Genomic DNA, 23683 nt, shown 5'->3' with positions numbered 1-23683 from the left:
TGTTCTATGTGTCTGTTTTTATGTCAATACCATGCTGTTTTGATTACTATAGCCTTGTAGTATATCAGGTAGCATGATATCAGGTAGCATGATACCTCCAAACTTGTTCTTCTTTCTCAAGATTGCTGTGGCAACTTGGGATCTTTTGTGGTTTCATATAAACTTTTAGATTATTTGTTCTTGTTCTGTGAAAAACGAACTTTGGTATTTTGATTGGAATCTCATTGAATCTGTAGATTGCTTTGGGCGATTTGGACATTTTAATGATGTTAATTTTTCCTATCCATGAGCAGGGTATATGCTTCCATTTATTTGTATCTTCTTCAGTTTCTTTCTGGAGTGTCTTACAATTTTCTGAATACAGGTCTTTTATCTTCTTGGTTAAATTTATCCCTAGGTATTTTATTTTATTTTTTGATGCAATTGTAAATGGGGCTGTTTTTTTTAGTTTCCCTTTCTGAAAGTTCATTATTGGTATAAAAATACAACGGATTTCTGACCTAGAGGGTATTATGCTAAGTGAAATAAATTGGTCAGAGGAAGACAAATATCATATGATTTAACTTATATGTGGGATCTAAAGAACAAAACAAATGAACAAACAAAATAGAGACCCAGGGATACAGAGAACAGACAGTTGCCAGAGGGGAGAGGAGTTGTGGAATTAGGTGATAAAAATGAAGGGGTTATGCCGAAACCGGTTTGGCTCAGTGGATAGAGCGTTGGCCTGTGGACTGAAGGGTCCCGGGTTCGATTCTGGTCAAGGGCATGTACCTTGGTTGCGGGCACATCCCCAGTGGGAGGTGTGCAGGAGGCAGCTGATCGATGTTTCTAGCTCTCTATCCCTCTCCCTTCCTCTCTGTAAAATATCAATAAAATATATTTTTTAAAAAATGAAGGGGTTAAGAAGTACAAATTGGTCATGACAAAATAGTTATGGGGATATAAAATACAGCCTAGGGTTATAGTTAATAATATTATAATATCTGTATGGTGCCAGGTGGGTGCTGGAAATACCCGGGGGGAACATTTTGTAAAGTATATGATTGTCTAACCACTATGTTGTAGACCTGAAACTAATATAAAACAATATTAAATGTAAACTGTAATTGAAAAATATTTATAAAATGACTTTTCCATCTTGAGAAGAAAATCTATAGGAAATAAATACTCTCAACACACACATACACACACATACAAACTAGCATAGATGTTTTAGAAGATGAATATTAAGACATTAATAGAAAAGTTTAGCAATAAATACACAGTTCAAATTTTTGTTTAGTTCATTAGAATTAATTCCATCTTTATGTTTAGGAAATGCATTTCTAAGAGAAAGACATAATTTGCTATGCATTCTTTAAAAAATGTTACTTGTGCTATTAATCCAAGAAAGTGAAGGTTATAAAAATTTGAATAAAACAAATTGGAAGGCACAGTGATGTTTAGAGTAGTGGCTTTGTTTGAGCAGGGCTCAAACTGTTATTGGGAAATTAATTATTGGCACAAAACAATAATGCTATCTTCATTTAACATATCACCTTTCATTTATCCATCATTTATTTCTTTAGTGCTTAATAACCACCATCACTCAGTGATACTATCTAACATTTTTTCTATGATTACTGTGTATAAATCCAAAGTTTTTTAAATATGAATTATCTAATTTAATTCTTTCACAGAACTATAGCAAGTTATTATTATTATCCTCACTTCTGGTATCAGGAATATTGACAGAGACTATCCTCAGAAAATTCACAGAGAATTTCAACAACTTGCCCTAGATCAAACACCTAATTAATAGTAAGGTGGGAAGCAAGCAACCCCTAAATCATCACATTATAAACCTTAAACTTGCATAAGGTTATATGCCAATTATATATCTAAAAAGCTGGGGGGGAGGGAACCAATGAACCATTATGAATACTGAATATTATTATTAAAAAAAAGCAAACCTTATTCTCAAAATTGAAGGCAGTGAATGCCTTGTTAAATTCTGATACTCCACAGCTATCTAGTGGTCATAATTGGAATCTAAGTCTTAAAATTCCCAAATCCCCCGCTCATTTCTCTTTTAGCATGATGATAATTAATTTGGAGGAGAAGATGCAGCACTTCTAGGGTTATGAAAGGCAGAATTAAAAAGGACAAGCATAGCTGTAATGGAGTACTGCTTTATGCATGTTTGGAGTCAGAGAACACATACCAGTTTTCATTGCAGCCTGTGTGACACGTGGGGCAGTGTTCGCAGAAGCGGCCGATGCTCCTGGGGTCAGTGCACTCGCACCTTCCACATACACACGTGCCTCTTCCACTGCACACTTGGCCCTTTGGATTGACGCAGTGCTGGGCTGATGTTGATGGGCACTGGCACCGATCTCCTTCCCAGCCGCTGAAGCACTGGCATCTGCCTGCTTCACATTCTCCGTGCCCTGCAACAGACACCAAAGGATCTAAGTTATTGGGGCCACTGACTTTGTGAAGCATTTCCAAATGTGAATTCCCCTCCCATTTCCATGGAAACACACTGACAGTGACGTGAGTGCAAACATCATTTTCTACTTGTCTGACATAAACAATGCCAGGATGTAGTGTCTATTTCCAAAGCTATTCTAGTGTAATCTCCTGGTGCTGTTGAATTGTGCTGACAATTGTGAAGTCTGCCCAACTACTTGAAAGTCACTGTATATTCAGTTTTAAATTAAAAACACAAATATAACTAAGCCACAAAGACTGAAGGCATGTTAATTGTCTGATTTGAAAACAGGGGTATTTGATTAATAGCTTTCATAATTTATTCTCTTTGTCTCTCCTCATTGCCAAGGGCCTGGGATCACTTTGAAGGTTCCTGAGGCAAATCTTCTAGTGCTTCAGTTCTGCAAGTTTAAAGATAAGATTTCTAGAGAAGCCAAACTAATCATTTCACGTCTTCAGGACATCAGTTGGCAGGGAAAATCAAAAGTATGCTGTGCACTATTATTACGGGGTATTGAGAGAAAGCAAGGTGGTAGATGTGTATGTTTGTTGGGGTTGGGGCATTTATGCCAACAAATAAGTTGAGGAAAAACACTAGTTATATGTAGTTAATGCATTTTAGACTGCAGAAGTATCCAAGATTTAATATGCTGATGTGAACTAGAAGTCTTCAAGAGGGGGTACATTTTACAGGATTATGTAGTGTTTCTCGGGCTAATTTAGCCACAGGTTCCTCCCTCCCTATCTTTCTCTCCCTGCATCTCTCCCTCCCTCCCTCCCTCCCTCTCTGCCTCCCTCCCTGTCTCCCTCCCTCTATTGCAGAATACCTCACAAAGTAATTGTTACATAGGGTGTACTGTTGGATTGGCGCAATTTGCTAAGCGTAAAACTAATGAGGTTCAGGCCAAACAAACGCCTGCCAGACCCCGTTCCCTGTAAGCAGGCTGCACCACTAATCCTAGGCAACCGACCTGTGAACATGTGTTTTTATTCTCAAAGGAGACTAGTGAAGAAAATGGTTGTCAGTCTACAGTTTGCACTTACAATTTATGTACAAATAATTCAAAGCAGATTCTCAGCTGCCTGTGTGTCAGTAGTATCATAGTCATATAGAAGAGCGCCAGTACATTAATTTTTGATATCTATATATATAAAGAGGTAATATGCAAATTAGCCAGGATGCCTTAAGGCGTCACAACCGGCTCAGTAGGAGGCTGCATCACAACTGGCTCAGGAGGAGCTGCGCGTGCAGATGGGCGGGAGGGGCCTGCGTGCCGCCCCCAGCCCCAGTGGCCGCGGGGAGGCTAGGGCTGGGGCTGGGGGTGGGCTGCAGTGGAGACACAACACCAGGGGTGGGGGCATGCTCCAAGCGGCCGCGGTGTGGCTCGGAGCACGCCCCCACCCCAGTGGACACAACACCAGGGCTGGGGGCATGCTCCGAGTGGCCACGGTGCAGAGCACGCCCCCACCCCAGCAAACACACACCAGGGGGGCCTCTGTGCATGAGCTGCAGAGGAAACACCTTTCTGACCACTCATTGGCTAAGCTCCCTGTACCGCCACTCACAGTGTTCTTGGTAACTTGGGTAATAAGAATCCAAGAAGGTGATCTAGGGTTTTTCCACCACACTCCTGGAGGGAAAAACTAAGGTCCGCTGCTGGAGGGGCTAAGAAATGTCATATCCTGCCTTAGCCAGTTTGGCTCAGTGGATAGAGCCTCGGCCTGCCGACTGCAGGGTCTGGGTTAATTTCTGATAAAGGGCATGTACCTAGGTTGCAGGCTCCTCCCTGGCCAGGGCCCAGGTCAGGGCTCATGTAGGAGGCAACCAATCGAAGTGTCCCTCTCACATTGATGTTTCTCTCTGTCTTTCCCTCTCTCTTCCCCGCTCTCTAAAAATCAATGGGAACATATCCTCAGGTGAGGATAAAAAAAAAGAAAGAAATGTTATATCCTATGAAAGACACATCTTGAAAATGCCTAAAGAAAGTTGTCATTTTTTCATGGTGAAGGGACTGGAGTCTGTGTTGATGAAAACACCTTGGTGGCTGCAGCGGCCGGCAGTGGCAGCAGCAGTGGGTGGTGGGTGTGGCACCTTCCCCTGATCAGCCCGGTCACCTCTCGCAGAGGGAGGCCAGACTGTGGCTAGGGGGAGCGGGCCTAAGCTGTCAGTAGGACATCCCCTGAGAGCTCCTGGACTGTGAGAGGGGGCAGGCTGGGCTAAGGGACCCCCCCCACCCCAGTGCATGAATTTTGTGCACTGGGCCTCTAGTCTGTGTGTGTGTGTGTGTGTGTGTGTGTATATATATGTATATGTATATATATATATATATATATATATATATATATATATATATATATATATAATTATAAAAGGCTAATATGCTAAGTGTCCGTCCAGGTAATGACATCACTTAGCAATGTCTGGCTTCCTCTCCCTAGCAACGACTAGCCTCCTTGCAGTTTCTTCAGCCCAGGCTTTATAGCCAGGTGGAAACATTTCACACTTTAACCAAATGTATGTGAAGCATTTTCCGATGCCTCATCTCATTTGATCCTCACAGAAGTCCTGGAGTAGGTAGATAGGAGATTTAGAAAGCTTAGAAACTCGACCTGACTGAAAAGAAGTAAGAACTGGTGGACCTTGAAAATGACTTCAGGTTTTCTCACTGTGCAGAATATAGTCAAACACTACTGTAGTTAAATATTTTACCCTTTGTTCTCCCTGTGTAATCTACAATAATAATCTGCTTCGTGTTGATACTTACTGCTGTGTTGCTGACAATTACCTGAAAGAGAAGTTGGGGTGCTTCACTGGGCTGGAAAAAATTTAGCTACATCAGAAAGTAGGTCTAATTAAGCAAGTTTATTCTATATATAGAAGGCTAAGTTGACTCGCGCATGTGCGATACATATAAAGCTCTCGCTGGCGCCGATCGCACACGTGTGTTTTGATCTGTCATTGTCGATCATGGATTTGGTTGACACTTCTATTATAGAGAAAGGGCAAATAGCGATATTAAAATATTTCTTCTAATTAATTTCCTTTCAATGTGCACAAATTCGTGCACTGGGACACTATTTTTATTATAAACAGAGACTGGGATTTTCAATGCATTTCAAACTTCTTTGATATATCCACAGCTGTGGGAAAGGATCTCAGATTCTTTCTCTTCCCTCGCCCAAACAGGATTAGCTCTAAAAAAATTAGCAGATAATTACTGCTTTGTTCTAAAGTCATCTATAATCCATTTTACCTAGCAGGTTGAGCTGAATACACGTTTAAAATATAAAATATTTTGTGTATATTATAGAATAAAAAGGCAATATGCCATTGCATATTTATGTGATACAGGGCAAAAATTTTAGCTTACACACAAAAGAAATTATTTTGTATAGCTTTTTTGCTTTCTATATGCTTATGACAATGAAATATTTATCAATAATTTAATTAATATTGGTTTACCAAAATGCAAATACTAAAAAGGCGTTTTAACAATAAGTGGATTTAGTACATTGTCACAGAAAAATTAATTCATTGAAAAACAAATGATTTGTATTAATTTTTAAATGCTGCAGATTTTCTAGACTCTAACCTCCAGATGGCAGTAAACTGAATTAGCTAGAAAGTGCTTCGGTTTCTGTTTTAAAATTTGGTCTGTGGGGGCCTCTGGGACTAATCTTTTAGATTACTAATGAAACCACTATTTTCTTGAAGAATACTGTCTTTTGACAATTTTGTGTCTGGTATTGTTACAAAAATAAATTGCAGAGTTTTAAATAACTGCAACTTTCTAATATCACCTATAATAATGCATTAAGCATTTTCCAATGAATAAAAAGTGTATTTTTAAAGCTCACTATCCTCTGAGCAAGCTGGAGGGAGTGACCACTTATGAGAATGAATCAGATCCTTCTAGAAGAATACCCTGATTATAGCAAGCCTGTCAGACATCATCTGTAATTTCCTTTCTGGCATATATCTTTACAAGGGCAAGGCATACTTGAGAATAATAACTCATTTTTGTTTTTATTTTTAACTACTTACTGCATACAATTATTTAAAATATAAATATCAGAATCATGTGATATAAATTTGTTGCCATGCCTTAATTTCACGGATTCTGAAACTTTAAAAATTAAATTCCGATTCAGGGTTAGTAACTATAAAGCTGTGATTTAAAGATACTTTAACATATATGCTAATTTAATAGTGACTAGTGAAAATTGCATGTATATTTATATATTTATACTCACCAGCACACAGATTTCCTTGGTGATATGGACAAGAGAAATCATCCTTTTCACAGTATTTTCCATATACTTTTCCAAGCTTAGTTTTATGACAAAAACATTTTCCACAAATACAAACTCCTCGACCGCTGCAAAAAGGTTGATCCTTGTGTGACTTGCAACTCTCAGAAGGGACTTGATCGTCATCAAAATGACATTTATTCTCATCACACTGGAAACACTTGGAGTCTAATAAAGTTTCATCTACACACTTTCTTTTAGGTCCTCTGATTTCATCACACTGACAGCTGCAGTTTCTGTGTATATGAATTTTAGTGGTTTCATTGAAACCAATAGGTTTGATTATTGCATAGCTTTTTCCTCCTGTGACATCACATTTTTTCATTATAACTGTTACATTGAAAAGAACCTAAATTTGGGGCAGGAGAAGAGAAAAATATATGTCTTAATTATTTTTATTACCAATATTATATCTGTTAATGATGTTTTGAATCAATATTCCATCTTATAGAAATTAATATTTATAAATTGCACATGCACTCTTTCATACATAGATGTAACATCCCTCTTTAATTTTACTTGTTTCCTAATTAATGAACTAGAGAGTTAAAGGATGCATTGACTGCTACTTTCTCTGATTTAGTCAAGGAAAAAATATCCAGGACTCTTACTCTCAGATCTTCAGATCTCAATGCAAGGTCATACATTTGTCTTAGTAGAGCAGTTAGTCTAGAAAGAAGAATCTGAGCTGGGAGATATTGGTTCCCTTATGAAACTACAGAATTTCTTTCTCTTGCCAAATTTTTCCTTTTTCTCTATTTTTATATTTTGCACACAGTTGGTTTTATGTGTCTATATTTGTTAACACACATTATGATCTTAAGGTACTTTGACAAATAAGATTATATGGTTTTTTCCATGTTAGACTGAAATCTATTATAATTTAAAAATAATTTGTACTAGACTTTTTGTTTGGAATGGAGATAAATAGATATAAAGATATAAATATAGATAGATGGGTATCTATCTACCTGCCTATCTATCTATCTATCAATCTATATATAGATAGATATTTCTATATATCCCAAATAAAAAGCCTAGCACAAATATATATGACTAGAGGCCCGGTGCACGAAATTCATGCACGGCGGGGAGGGTATCCCTCAGCCCAGCCTCTCCAATCTGCGACCCCTCGAGGGATGTCCAACTGCCCGTTTAGGCCCGAGGTAGGATCGGGCCTAAACGGGCAGTCGGACATCCCCCTCACAATCCAGGACTGCTGGCTCCCAACTGCTCGCCTGCCTGCCTTCCTGATTGTCCCTAACTGCTTCTGCCTGCCAGCCTGATCACCCCCTAACCACTCCCTTGACAGCCTGGTTGATGCCTAACTGCTCCCATTCCAGCCTGTTTGCCCCTAACTGCCCTCCCCTGCAGGCCCGGTCGCCCCCAACTTCCCTCCTCTGCCAGCCTGGTCCCTCCCAACTGCCCTCCCCTGCTGGCCTGATCGCCCACAACTGCCCTCCCTTGCAGACCTGGTCCCTCCCAACTTTGTAGCCTTGAGCGGAGGCCAAAGCAGGCCAGAGCGGGCGGAAAGCTTGTCTTCCTCCATCACCAGGGGCAACTCAAGCCTCCTGCTCTCTCTGTGGCCGCAGCCATCTTGGTTGGGTTAATTTGCATACTCGCTCCTTATTGGCTGGTGGGCTGGCTTGTGGGTGTAGCGGAGGTATGGTCAATTTGCATGTTACTCTTATTAGATAGGATACTATGAAATATCTAAATTTAGGCTTTATATATTATATATATGCATTAGAAATGTATTTGATACATTTTTTGTCTTTAAGAATGTTAAGGATTAATAGATATATACAATAATATAGTCACTGCCGGTATTAATAGTAGGGTTTATATAATTAAGAGGTCATATAACTCTTCCTAAGAATCAAACTGTTTATATTGCTTATTGAAAATGAGGGGAATGAAGGCATGTAGACAAAAAAAAAAAAAAAAAAAAAGAAAAGAAAAAGGTAAGAAATAAGGAAAAACATTTTGCCAAAACCGATTTTGAAAGAACTACTTCTAAGAAGATAACCCTTTCTCAGAAAGTAACAGTGCTATCTTTTGTTAGCATAAAGTTTTCTCTATATTTAATGGAAATCAAATATGTATTTTATAAATTGGCATATAATTTTTTAATGAAAATCCAAGGAATGATTATGGGGGAACCTACAGAACTCGAAACTAGCAATAACTAATTTCAAATATACAACTTGTTGGAACAGCTACACTACCTTCAGATTCTAAATTTACCAAGAGGAAAAAATATATTCACACTAAAAAGAAAGGAAGATTCTCTTTTATTCAATCTTAGGATCTTAGGACTTTCTATCTCTTTGAATAACTCTTATTCTTTTTCTCTATATAATGGCATTAAAATAATTAATAACATCATACAGCATTAGAAATGGAAGCAGAGGGAATTATAAATCTCTTAGTCCAAGCTATTCATTTAAATATGAGAAAACTGATGCCTCAAGAGGTAAAGGACTCACTGGAAATCACTTCATCCAAGAATAATTCCCTTTAAAAGCATGTTTTGGTGTGTTTACTCTCTGTTGTGGTGGTCACTGGAGAATCTCTATCTCCTCTGGTCCGGTTTCCTGATGCTGCTACCTTAATATGGGCCTCTCTTTTCCACATTTCATCCTTTTTAAATTAAATGATGACACTTCTTTTTTATTCTAACAAATTTCTCTACCTCCTCCTAGATCATTATGAGTGTACCAGAGGCCCGATGCATGAAAATTTGTGCAAGAGTAGGCCTTCCTTCCCCTGGCTGCTGGCACCGGCTTCCCTCCAGCACCCGGGACCTGGGTTGGCTTCCCTCGGGCCGCCCACAGGCACCTGGGACCCGGGCTGGCTTCCCTCTGGCCCCGGCTTCTTCAGGAAGGACATCCGGAATGACGTCCGGAAGAAGTCCAGTCTAACTAGCATATTACCCTTTTATTATTATAGGTTGGGACAATCACAAAGTGAAAGATTTTGTAATTCTTAGTCTTTATCAACTGCTCCATAACTCCCATTCTTTTCTGTGGCTTATTCACCTTCAGTTTCACATTTGCTCTGAGAATTTTCAGATTTAAAATCAAAAAAATTAATATCATCATAAATGCAGACACTACTTATTTGAGGAGATGTGATTTCCTAATATTTAACGGCTGGGACACCTAGATTTAAAGATATTATCATTGAATAAGTATTTAATGTAATATATACTTATATTTAACTTGAGAGTTTGAGAAAACAGTCAATGAAGTTAAAACAAGTAGGAACTTTGCAGAGACAATAAAAGTTACTTTGAAGTCTAAATAAGATCCTTGGGGTCAGAGGTAAGTAAAGGTTTTCAGGATGTTTTGATTTTCTGTGAGGAAGCATACCAAACAGCTTAGTTTACTTGAAATAGGAAAAACGCGCACCCACATACTTCGTCATTGCTCGTTACGTTTCTGCATCCTTCTGTGCCTGGCCTTCTGGTCCCATCTGGACAGATCGCGGTAATGTTTAAATAGATGCCTTTTACCTGGTTTTCCACCTGAACTTTCACTTCTGAAATAAGTTTCTGCAGAGACATCATTTTTAAATTTTATACTATAGCATTATCAAATGTAAGCAACTAACAGTTTTATTGTCATTCTAGATTTAACTTAAAGATTCTGTCTCTATTAAAGGATGAATAGAAACATCATTTCCACATAATAATCCAATTATATTTGAAATATGTAAGAAATACTGAAGATTAAATTATCTGCATTTAATTGCTTTATTTTAAATATATTTTCATGCATTTCTTGCATTTTGATAACTTCAAAGATAAATCTTACTCAGCCTGTTACAAAAATAATCATTTGATCCAATAATACTTATATAATAAAATTTAACACATTGAGAACACATACCATCAAAGTCGGTAAATCTTGACAGCTTAAAATTTGAAACATACTTCTGACCTTTACAGCTGTCAAGAAACATTTAAGTTTCAAATACTTGAGATTATCATGAAGGCTAAAATGCCTTATTAGTACAAAATTGAAAGACAATTTTTGGGAGGCAATTTCTATACAATAGGCAAAAGAATTACCTGCCTGATATGGTCCTATACTAGTCAATTCTCCATGAATGGCCTAGGATTTTTGCCAAGTTCCTGAGGCTTGCTTGTGTCAATCAAATCTGTTCCAATTCTTAATAATGAACTAGATCCCCTTACTGAGCAGAAAACCATCCACTCATTTATGCAAACTTTCAAAAATCATTTATGTAATGCCATTTATGTAAATCATGTATCAAGCACACATTTCTTCCATTACAATCTCTGAGTTCCAAAAAATCTAGCTACATTAAATATATACTGTAGATCTGTGTGTATTTTCATTTTATAAAACTAAGAGTCTACACATGCAAAAATCCTTAACATATACTTGTAAACAAAAGGAAGGATAAAGATGACATATAGACCTAAGGAAAGAGAGTGAGTAGATGGATATGAAGAAAATAAAATAATTTACACTGTCTTCTGATTCTTTACTTGAGTAATTTTTCTTCTTCAATTGTATAATCAATAAAAACATGTATACTAATTATAATTAAATCATGGAATTATGGTAGTAACTCTTTAAAACAAGATACTTCCTCAAATTAGTAAATTTTATTTTGGGTTAGGTAAGACTGTATGAGCCACATTTTTTACCTCCCAAAGAGCTCATACATTATAATCACTTAATTGAACAATTTTGGCAAACCAACAGAAACTTCTAATGGTATACAAATGGGGTTGATATGGTGATGGTTTGACAGATCAGAAGGAAATTCCTCATATTCTGAGTGCCCTTCTGAAATTCTGCTTCTCTTAAAACCTTGAGCTATTATACCAATGTTTTCAAGCAGGGTGTTGAAGACAAATATCTAAAATGTTGACCAGTTTTGGCATTTAGAAGTTAAGTTGCAGACACAGTCTTAAGCTTCACTTTTAATAACTGAAAGGTACAGAGGTAGAATTTATTTTTTGTAATGTATAATTGTTTTATTCAATATATTTTCCCTTAATTTCAGCTAAATTACTATTGTTTTTAGAGTAATGATTTTTAAAAAATATATTTTATTGATTTTTTTACAAAGAGGAAGGGAGAGGGACAGAGAGTTAGAAACATCGATGAGAGAGAAACATCCATCAGCTGCCTCCTGCACACCCCCTACTGGGGATGTGCCCGCAACCAAGGTACATGCCCTTGACCAGACTCGAACCTGGGACCCTTCAGTCCGCAGGCCGACACTCTATTCACTGAGCTAAATCGGTTAGGGCTAGAATTATGATTTTTATGTCATTTTAATTCTACTGGTGGTGTTGATGTAAAAGATAAAAAATAAAATGTAATTACATTCGCCATGTACTAAATTTGTATGTACTTTTATAAAATTCTTAAAAATGAAGTGCAAAAAGTGAAAAGTTAGAATGAAAATATTTTTATTCTTTTTTCCATCAATGAAGTGTGAGTTGTTTCTGTTGGACTGTGAAAACAAAACGAAATTTCAGAAGAATTTTGAAAATATAGATATATAAAATAATAACAGAATCTCAACTTAAGGAGATTACTTAGCCAGAGTATGTTTTTGTTAGATTTACTAGTATTTTTCCATTGTTTAAGGTTAATCAGAACTGCAGTTAGCTTAAGGCTTCACATACCTACCCTATGCAAATACGAAACCTAAAACCAAATGCTGCTGTTTCCTTTTCATTGGTGCAGCCTGATACCCAGGCAAGTCTTGTCAATTTATATTAGTTATTTGGGGTAATAAGTGGGTTCATATTATAAAAACTAGGGTGGCTTCTAATACTATGAACTCCTTCCTTATTTTGATTATTCTTGAGAACAAGCTATGGATGGGAATGAATTGTACACACAGTTGATTTTCTTTGATAAGAAGCTCCGCCAGTCCTAATGTTCATTGGTAACAGTGAGAAAGAAATAGAATTAAAAATACACTTCCTTACTTCAATGTATTTTCAGATATACAAACAACTTTTTGGTTAAAAAAAAAATCTCACAGGATTTATTTTCCTTTAAAAACTTTTTTCACAAGATTACTTTTTCTTTTTTAAAAAAGGAAGTTTAAACAAGTCCTTCATTTTCTATCCTGTGTCTACTTTCTGTCTTTCCCATCTGTATCCGAGTTGAAGGCAGATGTTGCATGGAGAAAATGAGAAGAGAAGCCTGGGATTTCTCACAATGCTTGGGCTGCTATTTCCGCTATTCAACTCTACTGTGTCAGAAATGGAATCAGAGGAATTTGGGAAGTGAGACTTTATTAATGGTCCATAAATTTAAGGTATAATAAAACACATCTTTGGATGCTATGTAAAATGAAAACAAAACAAAACAAAATGGGTGGCATCACTTGGGGCCTGGGGTTAAGGAAGACCTGGATTCTATTCCTGCTGCTTCTGCTTGTTAGTTGTTTGACCTTTGGTTAATTTGCTTAGCTTCTTTGGGGGTCAACAAATGCCTAATGGGAATACTAATCCCTGCCTTATAGGTCAGGTGTGCAGATTAAATGAGGTCACATGTGGAAAGTAACTGGTTCTTAGTGGAATTAAAGTAACAGTCACTATTATAACATCCTAACAGAGAATTCTTTTCAGGAATGACATAGGTTGAAAGAACAGATGTTTCTTTATATCTTGGCATTTGGCATCTACTCTTCACAGCCTGGGGACAGCATACAATTGTCAATAAAATAGAATATCTCTTAAGGTGATTCTTTTGCTCAAACTAGTTTCATAAAACTGCTAAAATAATTGATTGGACAATCAAGTGATTGATTCAGGGAACCCTCTTAGTAATCTCTATATCCCAGGTTTTCATTTTATTTGACAGGTTGCCACTTTATATACCAGTATGGGTTTCTTACTTTATCTTTATGATATAGGAAGTTGTGAAATTTCTTGATAATAAAGTATGTTCTATAGTCCTGATTTGGTGACTCACTGAATGTTTGATTTGGAAGGAAATTTAGATTGCCTGGAGCCCAACCTGGGTTTATTGTCAGTGAGACACACTGAGGCACATACCTGTGACTTTCCCCCCAAGATTCCATGGCTCGTCAGTGGGAGAGCCAGGGCTGAATTAGGTTCTCAATTCTAAATGTAATGTTCTTCCTACCACACCTTTCAAGATGATATGGATGGCACTAGTTTGTACCTTGTCATAGAAATTGGGGTTAAAAATTATTTGGAATATATATGTACAGACCTGATAGGCTTCTACTACCAAATTATTAAGGTTTGCAGCCTTGGATTCTATTTCACCAGCAATGGTACCAGGCAAGAGGGGTAGAAGGTCCTAGAATATATACCAATAAAATTTATTAATGACAATCATATGCAATGGTTTAGCAATCAACAAGTAATAAAAATTCTTGTAGTTACCAGTGAATGGCGACATTACATGAATCAAAAAATATGAGAAAAGAAAATGGTGTGTATATGTATATATGCAAGAGTGTGTGTGCATGTACAAATTACATGCTGACCTAAAACCCAATCAAAGTACAGACCAGTATTTCTCAAAGTATATTCCATGGTACATAGTTTCAAGAGATTTTAAACATGAAAGGGTCCTAAGGGAAGATAAGTTTGCCAAGTTCTACACATGGTTTCTTTCACTTAGAGATTCAAAATATACACTTGCAAATTGAAGGTTCAGAGAAGTCCTGCAATTCAGAAATGATTTAGCATTATTTAGTGCAAGATTTCCTACCATTTCTTTAAAAAAAAATATATATTTTTTTATTTAAGAAAGGATGGGTGAGGGAGAGAGACAGAAACATCAATGATGAGAAAGAATCACTGATCAGCTGCTTTCTGCATGCCCCCTTCAGGGGATCAAGCCCTGAACCCGGGCATGTGCCCTGACCAGGAATCGAACTGTGACCTCCTGATTCATAGGTTGACACTCAACCTCTGAGCCACACCAGCCAGACTCCCACCATTTCTTTAATTACAAAATTCTTTTGTTATGTAACATATATAAACATTTTGTAGAATGACTGTTTCGTGGAATGAACTTTATCACATGTTGGCCCAGACTGGAGAAAAAATAGTTACAAGTGGAAGCTTCATGTGGTAGGTGTTCTTGATGGATCTTCTTAATTACTGAATAATTACGGAGAAGACTCTAGGTATTCCTGGTGAGAAAAAGAATTAGCAAAGCCTTAAGGGTTTATCTGAATTATAGATAAAGTAAGAACAGAGAAGAAACTAGTCTGATTAGAGTGAAGGATGCATAACTAACCTACAAGGAACCAGATTATGGACAGTCTTGAAATCCATTTATACAATCATTTTTATCATAAGTATTAAGTTCCTGCTGTATGCCAGCCACTATGTAGACACTATCAACTTGGAATTGCAGGTAATAGGGAAAATGTATTACCTGTACATTTTTAAAATCCATTTGTAAAACCTTTGTTGAGCACCTATTGGGTACCACTTTGGAAATGCTAAATTGCTAGGCCACTTACTTTTCATTCTTAAGGATCCCACTGGTGCATAAATGACAATTTCACAAAACAATGTCCACATGAAGCAAAAGAAAGAATGCACAGACCCTAATGGGAGGGATATCCAGGAAGCATTTGAGGGTTGTGGAAGGTTGTCAGGGACTGCTTCCTGGAGGAGGTGACATATGAGCTGTGTCTTAAGGGATGAGTAAGATTTAGTCAAGTAACAAGGGAGAAGGGCTTCCAGGCATGGTGGGTGCATGGCAAGAACATTGGCACAAATGATAGAAAGAGCTTGGTGAATGGTGTGCACAGAAAATTAGAAGCATGGCTAGAGGGACAGATGTAAGGCAAAAATAGTGGGGGATGAGTCCAGAGAGGCAAGCAGGGACCAGATGGTCTCTTATGCTACATTAAAGACTTGATCCTTTAAATCAGAGGGAATCCTGGGAATATTTTACTTTAGGGATCACTTTGGTCACACTTGTGATTTAAATAAATCTAAATGTGTTTCCTTATCTTTACAATTGGGTATATTATTTATATTACCCTCATTATTAAGAGTTGTTAAGAATATTAAATGAGTTAATAAACTTGGTGCCTGACAATAATAAGTATTCAATAAATGGAAGCTGTTACTGTCATTAATAAAGTGGTTTGGGCATTGGATTTGGGCAAGAGTACTACTTCTATGGATGTTAATGGTTGTTACATTAAAAGGGGGTCAGGTATATACATTTGGGAAAACAGTGAATTAAATAAAGTTTCACTATAGATTTCTAAGGGAAGAAGGAGTATGATTAAAGTAGTGCTTTCAGATGGTCAATATGATAAGTAGCCAGGTATTATGGAAGCTGGCGGAGGGAACACCAGCTTCAGGCAAATGGAAATGGGTTCAAGTATATACTGAAGACAAATGAAAATGTAGTTTATGTGAAGTAGTAAAAAAATAAGTAAAAGGCATCAGGAGTAAGGAAGAACAAGGATGACAAAGGAGTTGAAGAAAATCCAAGAACAGACATGTGCAGTGCAAATTAGGGTATCACAGCATCATGAAATGAAGAAAAAAAGGGTTTCTTGGAAGAAAGAACCTAAGACTGCAAAGAGCAAGCTATAGTAGGGCACAGAAGAATAGTGTTGTTGGAGGGGGATGGTGGTCCTGTGGTGCTGCCAGAGTGACATAGCTGCCAAATGTCTATTCTGCTTGTGGGTCTCTCCTAGCCAGAAGGATTCTGGACACAAGATTATTCTTATGTGGGAAGGCTCTGGCTGGTCAGCCACTTCCATGGCTCCTCTTGTTCTTCCATTTTGGATGACCTTGACCAAATCTAGGCAAGCTGCTGCTATTAACAAGCTGACATTCCCCAACATAATCCTATATAATAAAAGCCTAATATGCTGTGTCCAGTCAGCCGGTTGGACATTCAACCAATCAAAGCGTAATATGCTAATGATATGCTAAGGCCGCTCAATTGCTCGCTATGACGTGCACTGACCACCAGGGGGCAGACAGTTGACCAGTCAACCAGTCGCTATGACGTGCACTGACCACCAGGGGGCAGACAGTTGACCAGTCAACCAGTCGCTATGACGTGCACTGACCACCAGGGGGCAGGCACTCCAACCGGTAGGTTAGCTTGCTGCTTGGGTCCGGCAGATCGGGACTGAGCGAGATGGGCCGGACATGCCCTGGAGCCCTCCCGGAGTCCCTCCCCGGCTGGCCAACCTCCTGCGTCTCTCCCTGGTCCTGATTGTGCATCGGTGGGGTCCCTCAGCCTGGCCTGTGCCCTCTCACAATCTGGGACTCCTTGGGGGATGCTGGAGAGCCGGTTTCGGCCCGATCCCGCAGGCCAGGCTGAGGGACCCCACTGGTGCACGAATTCATGCACTGGACTTCTAGTCTATTATAAGGATCTTCCCATGGACTAGCACATAAGCAGGCCTCTGGATGTAAAGGTGTAGCTGGAGCATGAACTATTTTTTACATTATTGTCACAGTTAGTACCACACTAAGTATCAGTGCCCACACTTGATTCTAGTTGCTATAGAGAAAATTTATACTTCATGCTAACTTAAGAACTGTGTAGTATACATTAGTTAATAGAGTAGTCAATTTAGATTGTACAAAGTACAATAACTCTAGAATTCTTACCTGCGGTTCGAAGAAGTATTCTAGATTCAACTACCAAAGCAAACATTTTAATTTTTGTATTTGGGAATGAACATACCTTATACCAATGGAACTGTTTTCCTTGAACTGCAAAGATGACATTAATGTTGTTGTCTATTAACTTTTCTGAGAGTTGGCCTAGCGAGGGATGTTCCTGTTAATGGACAATGAAATAAAGAAGGGAGTGAACTTTAGTAACTTGATCCCACACATATCCAAACATTTCTTAGGAGGGAAACCACATGACTGACATAAAAACGTGTTTTGTTGGGAAGGGTTATGGTTTTAATGGAGACCATTTTTTAAATTGTTTAAAAAAATAAGATCAACATCAATGTATTAAAGAATATTTTATAGACAAAAGCTCCATGAAAGCATATAGCATTTGTCTAATGAAAAGGGATGAATTCAACATGGTACACAAAGTATGAAGTGCCTCTTTAGATTAACATTGCGATCAAAGTGATATAACTGAAAGATAATTTAATATTCAGGCATATATTTTAGTGACAAGCACATTCTGAGGCAAAATTCAATAAGTGTTTAAATGCAAATATGTGCATATGCATACACATATATACACACATACATACTAATATATATAACATGATATAGTACACATTCTGTTTAAAAGCAGAAAACCCTGTACTCAAATTCCAAGTTGTCACTTTATGATAAAAGTTCTATCTCAGGTCTGTCCTCTCTAACATGTGAATGGTATCTGATTCCATGATTGCTGGCAAGATGAAAAAGATAACAATAGTATGTGAACTATTTAGTGCAGCTTCTTTCATAGAGTAGGTACTCAAACTAATAGCAATTATCATGATTTTACTTCCCTCTATAGGTTACAGATCTCTCAACATATTATTCTACTTAAACTTTTTGTCATATGTATATTATAAATCTGTTTTACTTTGATAAATAAAACTTACATAGAGCCAACTGTGACATTCCTTGTAGTAGTGAGAAAGCTTGGGATGAGTAGAAGGGGAATAAAATTTATTTTGGTATATATGAGAAGTCTGACAACTTGGAAATTGCTACATCTAGTGATATTGTTAGATATTGTACTTGATATTTTTTCTTTCTGTAAATGCTCTTATAGAAATTAAACTCATAATCTCAAATGACAACTTCATACCACACACCTCTCAGAGAGGTGATGTCAAACTTTACCTGCAGTGGTCCCCACCTGCCCATTGGTGCCTAGTTACATTAGCCACGGATCATGTGACTGAGCCTAATTAGTATCATGTGGCTCAAGTTCAAATTACTATGTAGTTTTTATTCCCCCTTCTAGCCTCCAATTCTAATTGTGTTTGTTTAAGGGTAACTTTTGTTAAACAATCTTGGTTAACATTTCTGTATTTTGACAAATAAGTGAACTTAGTAAAAAACTAATTTTGTTAATTTTGCTTATAGCCTAAGTTCTGTGACCCATATATTAAATGTATATACAAAGTCATAGAAGATAGCCTTGTGCTTAAAATACTATCACTAACATGAGCAACTGCTATGATCTGAATATTTGTGTCTCCCTCCCCAAATTTATGTCTTGAAATCCTAACCCTCAAGGTGATGGTATTAGGAGGAGGGCCTTTGGGATATGATTATGTCATGAAGGTGGAGCCCTCATGAATGGATTAGTTCCCTTATAAAAGAGGGCCAGTAGAAAAAGCTCCCTTGCTCTTTTCACCATGCGAGATTACAGCTAGAAGTGTCGCCTATGAAACAGATAGTAGGCTCTCACCAGACCCTGAATCTGCCAGTGCCTTGTTCCTGGACTAACCACTCCCCAGAACTGTAACATTTATGTTGTTAATAAGCCCCCCAGCCCTAACCAGGTTGGCTCAGTGGATAGAGCATTGGCCTGCAGACTGAAGGGTTTGATTCCGGTTAAGGGCATGTACCTTGGTTGCGGGCACATCCCCAGTAGGGGGTGTGCAGGAGGCAGCTGATTGATATTTCTCTCTCATTGATGTTTCTCTCTCATTGATGTTTCTAACTCTCTATCCCTCTCCCTTTCTCTCTGTAAAAATTCAATAAAATATTTTAAAAAATTAAAAAACCCCAGTTTATGGGTTTTTGTTACAGCAGCCCAAATGGACTAAGGTAATAACCATAACACATATGCTTTTTTTGTATATAATTTATAATTGCTGTGGTAGAAGCAAATCAGATTTTCATGAACTGCATTTAAATGTGATATGGAGCCAATTCATGAAGAAGTTAAAAAAGTATTAGCACATGGATTTCCATAAGAACAATTTTGCCCAGAGCAATTCGTAAAATATAAATTTAAGGTAATGGAAAAATAGTTCCTCAAATATAAATTCTACCAGATAAATTCTTATTCCTTGTTCCTAATAATATGTGTACTCTTAAAATAGATGCATGACAGTTTGCATAATGCTAGTAAATCAAAGAGAACAAGTAAAGGAAAGACAAGTGTAGCTGTATTGGGAGTATTTCTAAATGGCAGGAACTACTTTTCAAATAGTTTTGCTTTGACAAAAAAATAATCACAATTTGCCAAGCATTCCCCCTTCTTAATTTTTAAAACCATTCATATTTTAAGGAAAATTAAATCCATATGTTTTTAAACTAGCTTATACTAAACTTACAGTCCAAGATATAAGCAGCTTTTGAAGCCTTCTTAATCTCTTTCCCCTTCCCAAAACAGGAAGTCACGTTGACCAAAAGTACACAAAATTTAAATCAAGAAAGTTCTAGTTTGGTCAAAAGCTCATTAAAAAAAAGGTCAGCTGGACTTTTAAGCTTAAAAGAACACGTTTATTTTGAACCCTAGAAATAAATCTGTTTTAAAAGAAAATTCCAAGTACCTTGATGCAGATTTGTTAAAATTACAAATGCTTAACAGATGTTTAAATAAACCACTGTTGACAGGAGAGTTGTGGATTAATGGCCATCGTTGAAACCCCTTCCCCTTTCCTCCATGAAGCACATTATCTTTTAAGTGTTTTATCTTTTATGTCTAGTATTTCACTAGCAGGAACACTCCCTCTCAGCCATCTGTTGTGGTGACGTCACTGCTCCTCTTCTCTAACTCCCCCTTTGTAACCCATCACACATTGTTTCTCTAAACCCTGAAAATAATTAATAGTGATAACAGGCACTCCTGGAAGAAGGGAAAGCAGTGTGCCAAGACAGCTGCAATGTAATTAAGGGCAAAAGGATTCTTTCACATTTTTCTTCTTCACCAACACCTTCACTGTGACTTGTGGGAAATGACTTTAAAATGTCAGAGGGAAGAGGAGGTAAGAAAGATTTGTTGAAAGCAATTTTGGTTAAAGAGATAACTGTGTAGTGATGTATGGGAGAATTTTTAAAATATATTTTTATTGATTTCAGAGAGGAAAGGAGAGGGAGAGAGAGACAGAAACATCAATGATGAAAGTCCCCCTCCCCCGCACACCACCTAACTAGGGATCCAGCCCATAACACAGGCATGTGCCCTGACAGGAAATTGAACCATGACCTCTTGATTCATAGATTGACGCTCAGCCACTGAGCCATGCTGGCCAGGCTATGGGAGGATTTTAATATGTGCATATGTAGTGGCAAAAAAAATAACTTTAAGATTCTCTTCATAAAAGTGAGATTCATAAAAAAATTTTGTAAAATAATATAGAATTTGTAGTATTGAATATCATGATATGCCCCCAAAACCCCAATGCCTTCGTTAAAGTTCTCAATCATCTGGACTATATTTTACATTTTACTTTTTAGAGGAAAGAGACAACATGAAAGCAATCTTACAACAGAGATATATTTAGAAATGAAGACTTTACATTATGTGTCTTCAGCCTGTTTTCTATGTACATGTCTACACAGTAAAACTGCATAGACCAGGGTTTCACATCATTCGCGAGCCAGGTGTTCTGTGTTGTGGTTGGGGGTCTGTCCTGAGTAGTGGAGGAGATTTAGCAACATCTGTGGCCTCTATTTACTAGATGCTAACTTCTCCCACCTCTCCCAGTTGTAACAGGCAAAATGTCTCTGGACATTGAGATGTCCTCTGGTGGACAGAATCACTCCGGTTGAGAACCATACCATCAGCAGGGTCTCTGAAAACAGACAATTTTGGGACCCCAACTCCTGCTTCTGCAATTACTAGCTATGTAACACTTGCCAGCTGTCTTAACCTCTCTGTGATCCAGTTTCCTTATGTATAAACGAGGTATAAATACTAGTATCTACCTCTCAGAGTTATGATGGAAATTAAACGTGTTACCATGTGTAAAGGCTTTGACTCACCATTCTCTAATTATTAAGCTTACATTAGCGGTCAGTAGCAGCTCATGTCCTGATGTCACACTGCTTGGCATTTACCATGGGCAATACTGATTAGGCCTGGGCTGTCTGACCACACGCAAGTTCCTAATCCTTTTACTGTTTCCATTTTCCCATTTATAAAATGGAGGTGATAGCAATATCTGCACCTCACTGAGTTGTTGGGTGGTGGTGTGTAAATGTAAGGGACAAACACCACACGACTGCCTGATAAAAAAGAGCTTTCACTAAAAAACTTAATGAAACACATTTTGATGCCATTACTAAAGGCTAGATATTGGGCTCTTGGATATGCTTTGTTTGACTTGTCTGATTTATGTACCCTTGGTAACTGGCCCCTGAAGCGTTTGAGTTTGTGGCTCCTGCCTGACCCAGTATTAATTGTAATCATGATGTCCTAGTTACTGAGGTGAGGGACATGGACTAATAATTTTTATGTGCTTGTCAATCAATGAGTGGTAATAAAATTTTTATGTTTAAATGTGAACTGAAACATAATTTAATTGGGACACTGCAATTCATAAATATTTTCATCAAATTTTGTTTTCATTGTGTCACTGAGGCAAACCATTATTTTTTTCTCACTATCAGAGCCATTATAAAAGCAGTGCTAGTGTAAGCCTGGCCAATTTGATTCTATGTGCAACTTTTGCTTTCAATTTAAAAGAAAAAATAAACTAGATATTGTTTGCAGAGATCATTTCCTGGTTACTTACTGCTAGTATGAGAAGCATTCAAAATTAGGTCTATTCTGAAGTTTCTGAAGTCATTATTGTTCTCACGACATTTACAATTTAAAGCAGATAGTTCAGAGAGCAATCAGCTGATAACAGGCATGTTGTTAGTTTTAAAAGTTGTAACAATATTTTAAAAAAACCTACTGCACATGGACTTACTAGTAAAACTCTTCTGGGGTATTCTGCCTGGGGGACAGTTCCTTTACTTTCCTGATTTGTGCATGTTCATAACGCCCAAAAGTGCTAACACTGTAAAATTATCTCTAATTAATTTAAAAAGTTACATTTTTATGCAATGTTAAGCAGAGGTAAATAAAATAGGAATCATGAAATAAGGTGAAAATTTTTATTATATACTTTAGTTTGGCCATATTAGAAATACTGTTATTATTATTCTGAGACTAAATAGATTATACAAATTCCTGTTGTCATAAAAGCCCTAATACTTTGTAAAATTCCACCAGAGTTATAATTAATTTCCATAAGGTTATATGGCATGGCATATGTCTAAAATTATGAGAGTATTTCTTTGCCTTAAGGAATCCTTCCTAGATGAGCAACAGCACCCTCTAAAATGCAATTATAGAGAGATGACTTCAGTGACTTGGCAAGACTTCAAAAGAATAATGCATTGCAATTTGAGAATAATGTGATTATTGTTTTTATTTTTAAGAAAAGCTTCTCCTTGTTTCACAATAGAATAATTCCTCTTGTCTTTTCCACTCGCAAGAAAACAAATTGAAATTCCATCTCAGATTAAAAGAGGTTAACTAGAAGGCAGGAAAGATAAGAAATGACTAAATTGAAATGGATGGGTCAACCAAAGTGAAATGTGGCTGAGTAGAAGAGAATTAACAAAGGGAAAGACAGCTGAAATAACTCCAAACCCTACCTTTTTAAACTCAAACTCTAGTTAACTTTTAAAATCTTTAAAATTTGAGGCTGCCTTCAAGAGACTAAACCAACCAAGGGTTGAACTTGTTTTATGCCGTAGTGCAATTGCTCCTCTAGACTTTGAATAAGTCTGGTAGGATGTTCCACATTAACTAAATTTAAACAATTTAAATTTTACTCATGGGAACCACACGCTTTTCAGCATAATTTATATGCTTTAAATACTGCAGTTCCCAAACTGGGCAGGAGGTGTCCTGGAGTACTGCAGTACACTCACCAGGGTGCCTGG

At 37.4% G+C, this 23683-nt stretch overlaps 1 protein-coding gene across 4 annotated transcripts in view; it reads right to left on the bottom strand.

Moving 5' to 3' along the window:
• The window catches only part of ITGB8 (integrin subunit beta 8), a 172679-nt gene that overhangs the window by 97781 nt on the left and 51215 nt on the right, over positions 1-23683 (bottom strand). For 3 of the 4 annotated variants that reach the window (XM_080666656.1, XM_080666657.1, XM_080666659.1), the window contains exons 7-11: positions 17505-17600; positions 14028-14117; positions 10208-10342; positions 6730-7135; positions 2207-2432 (exon numbers count right to left, since the gene is read on the bottom strand). In XM_080666656.1, the coding sequence (XP_080522782.1) occupies positions 2207-2432; positions 6730-7135; positions 10208-10342; positions 14028-14117; positions 17505-17600 (953 nt within the window). The remainder of the gene's footprint in view (positions 1-2206; positions 2433-6729; positions 7136-10207; positions 10343-14027; positions 14118-17504; positions 17601-23683) is intronic. The other variant, XM_080666658.1, reaches the window with a different exon arrangement.

The sequence above is a fragment of the Plecotus auritus genome, assembly GCF_963455305.1.
Source record: "Plecotus auritus genome assembly, chromosome: 4".
In the NCBI taxonomy this organism is placed as follows: Eukaryota; Metazoa; Chordata; class Mammalia; order Chiroptera; family Vespertilionidae; genus Plecotus; species Plecotus auritus.
The sequence above is the reverse complement of the archived record's forward strand: the minus strand, read 5'-3'. Positions and strand labels throughout refer to the sequence as shown.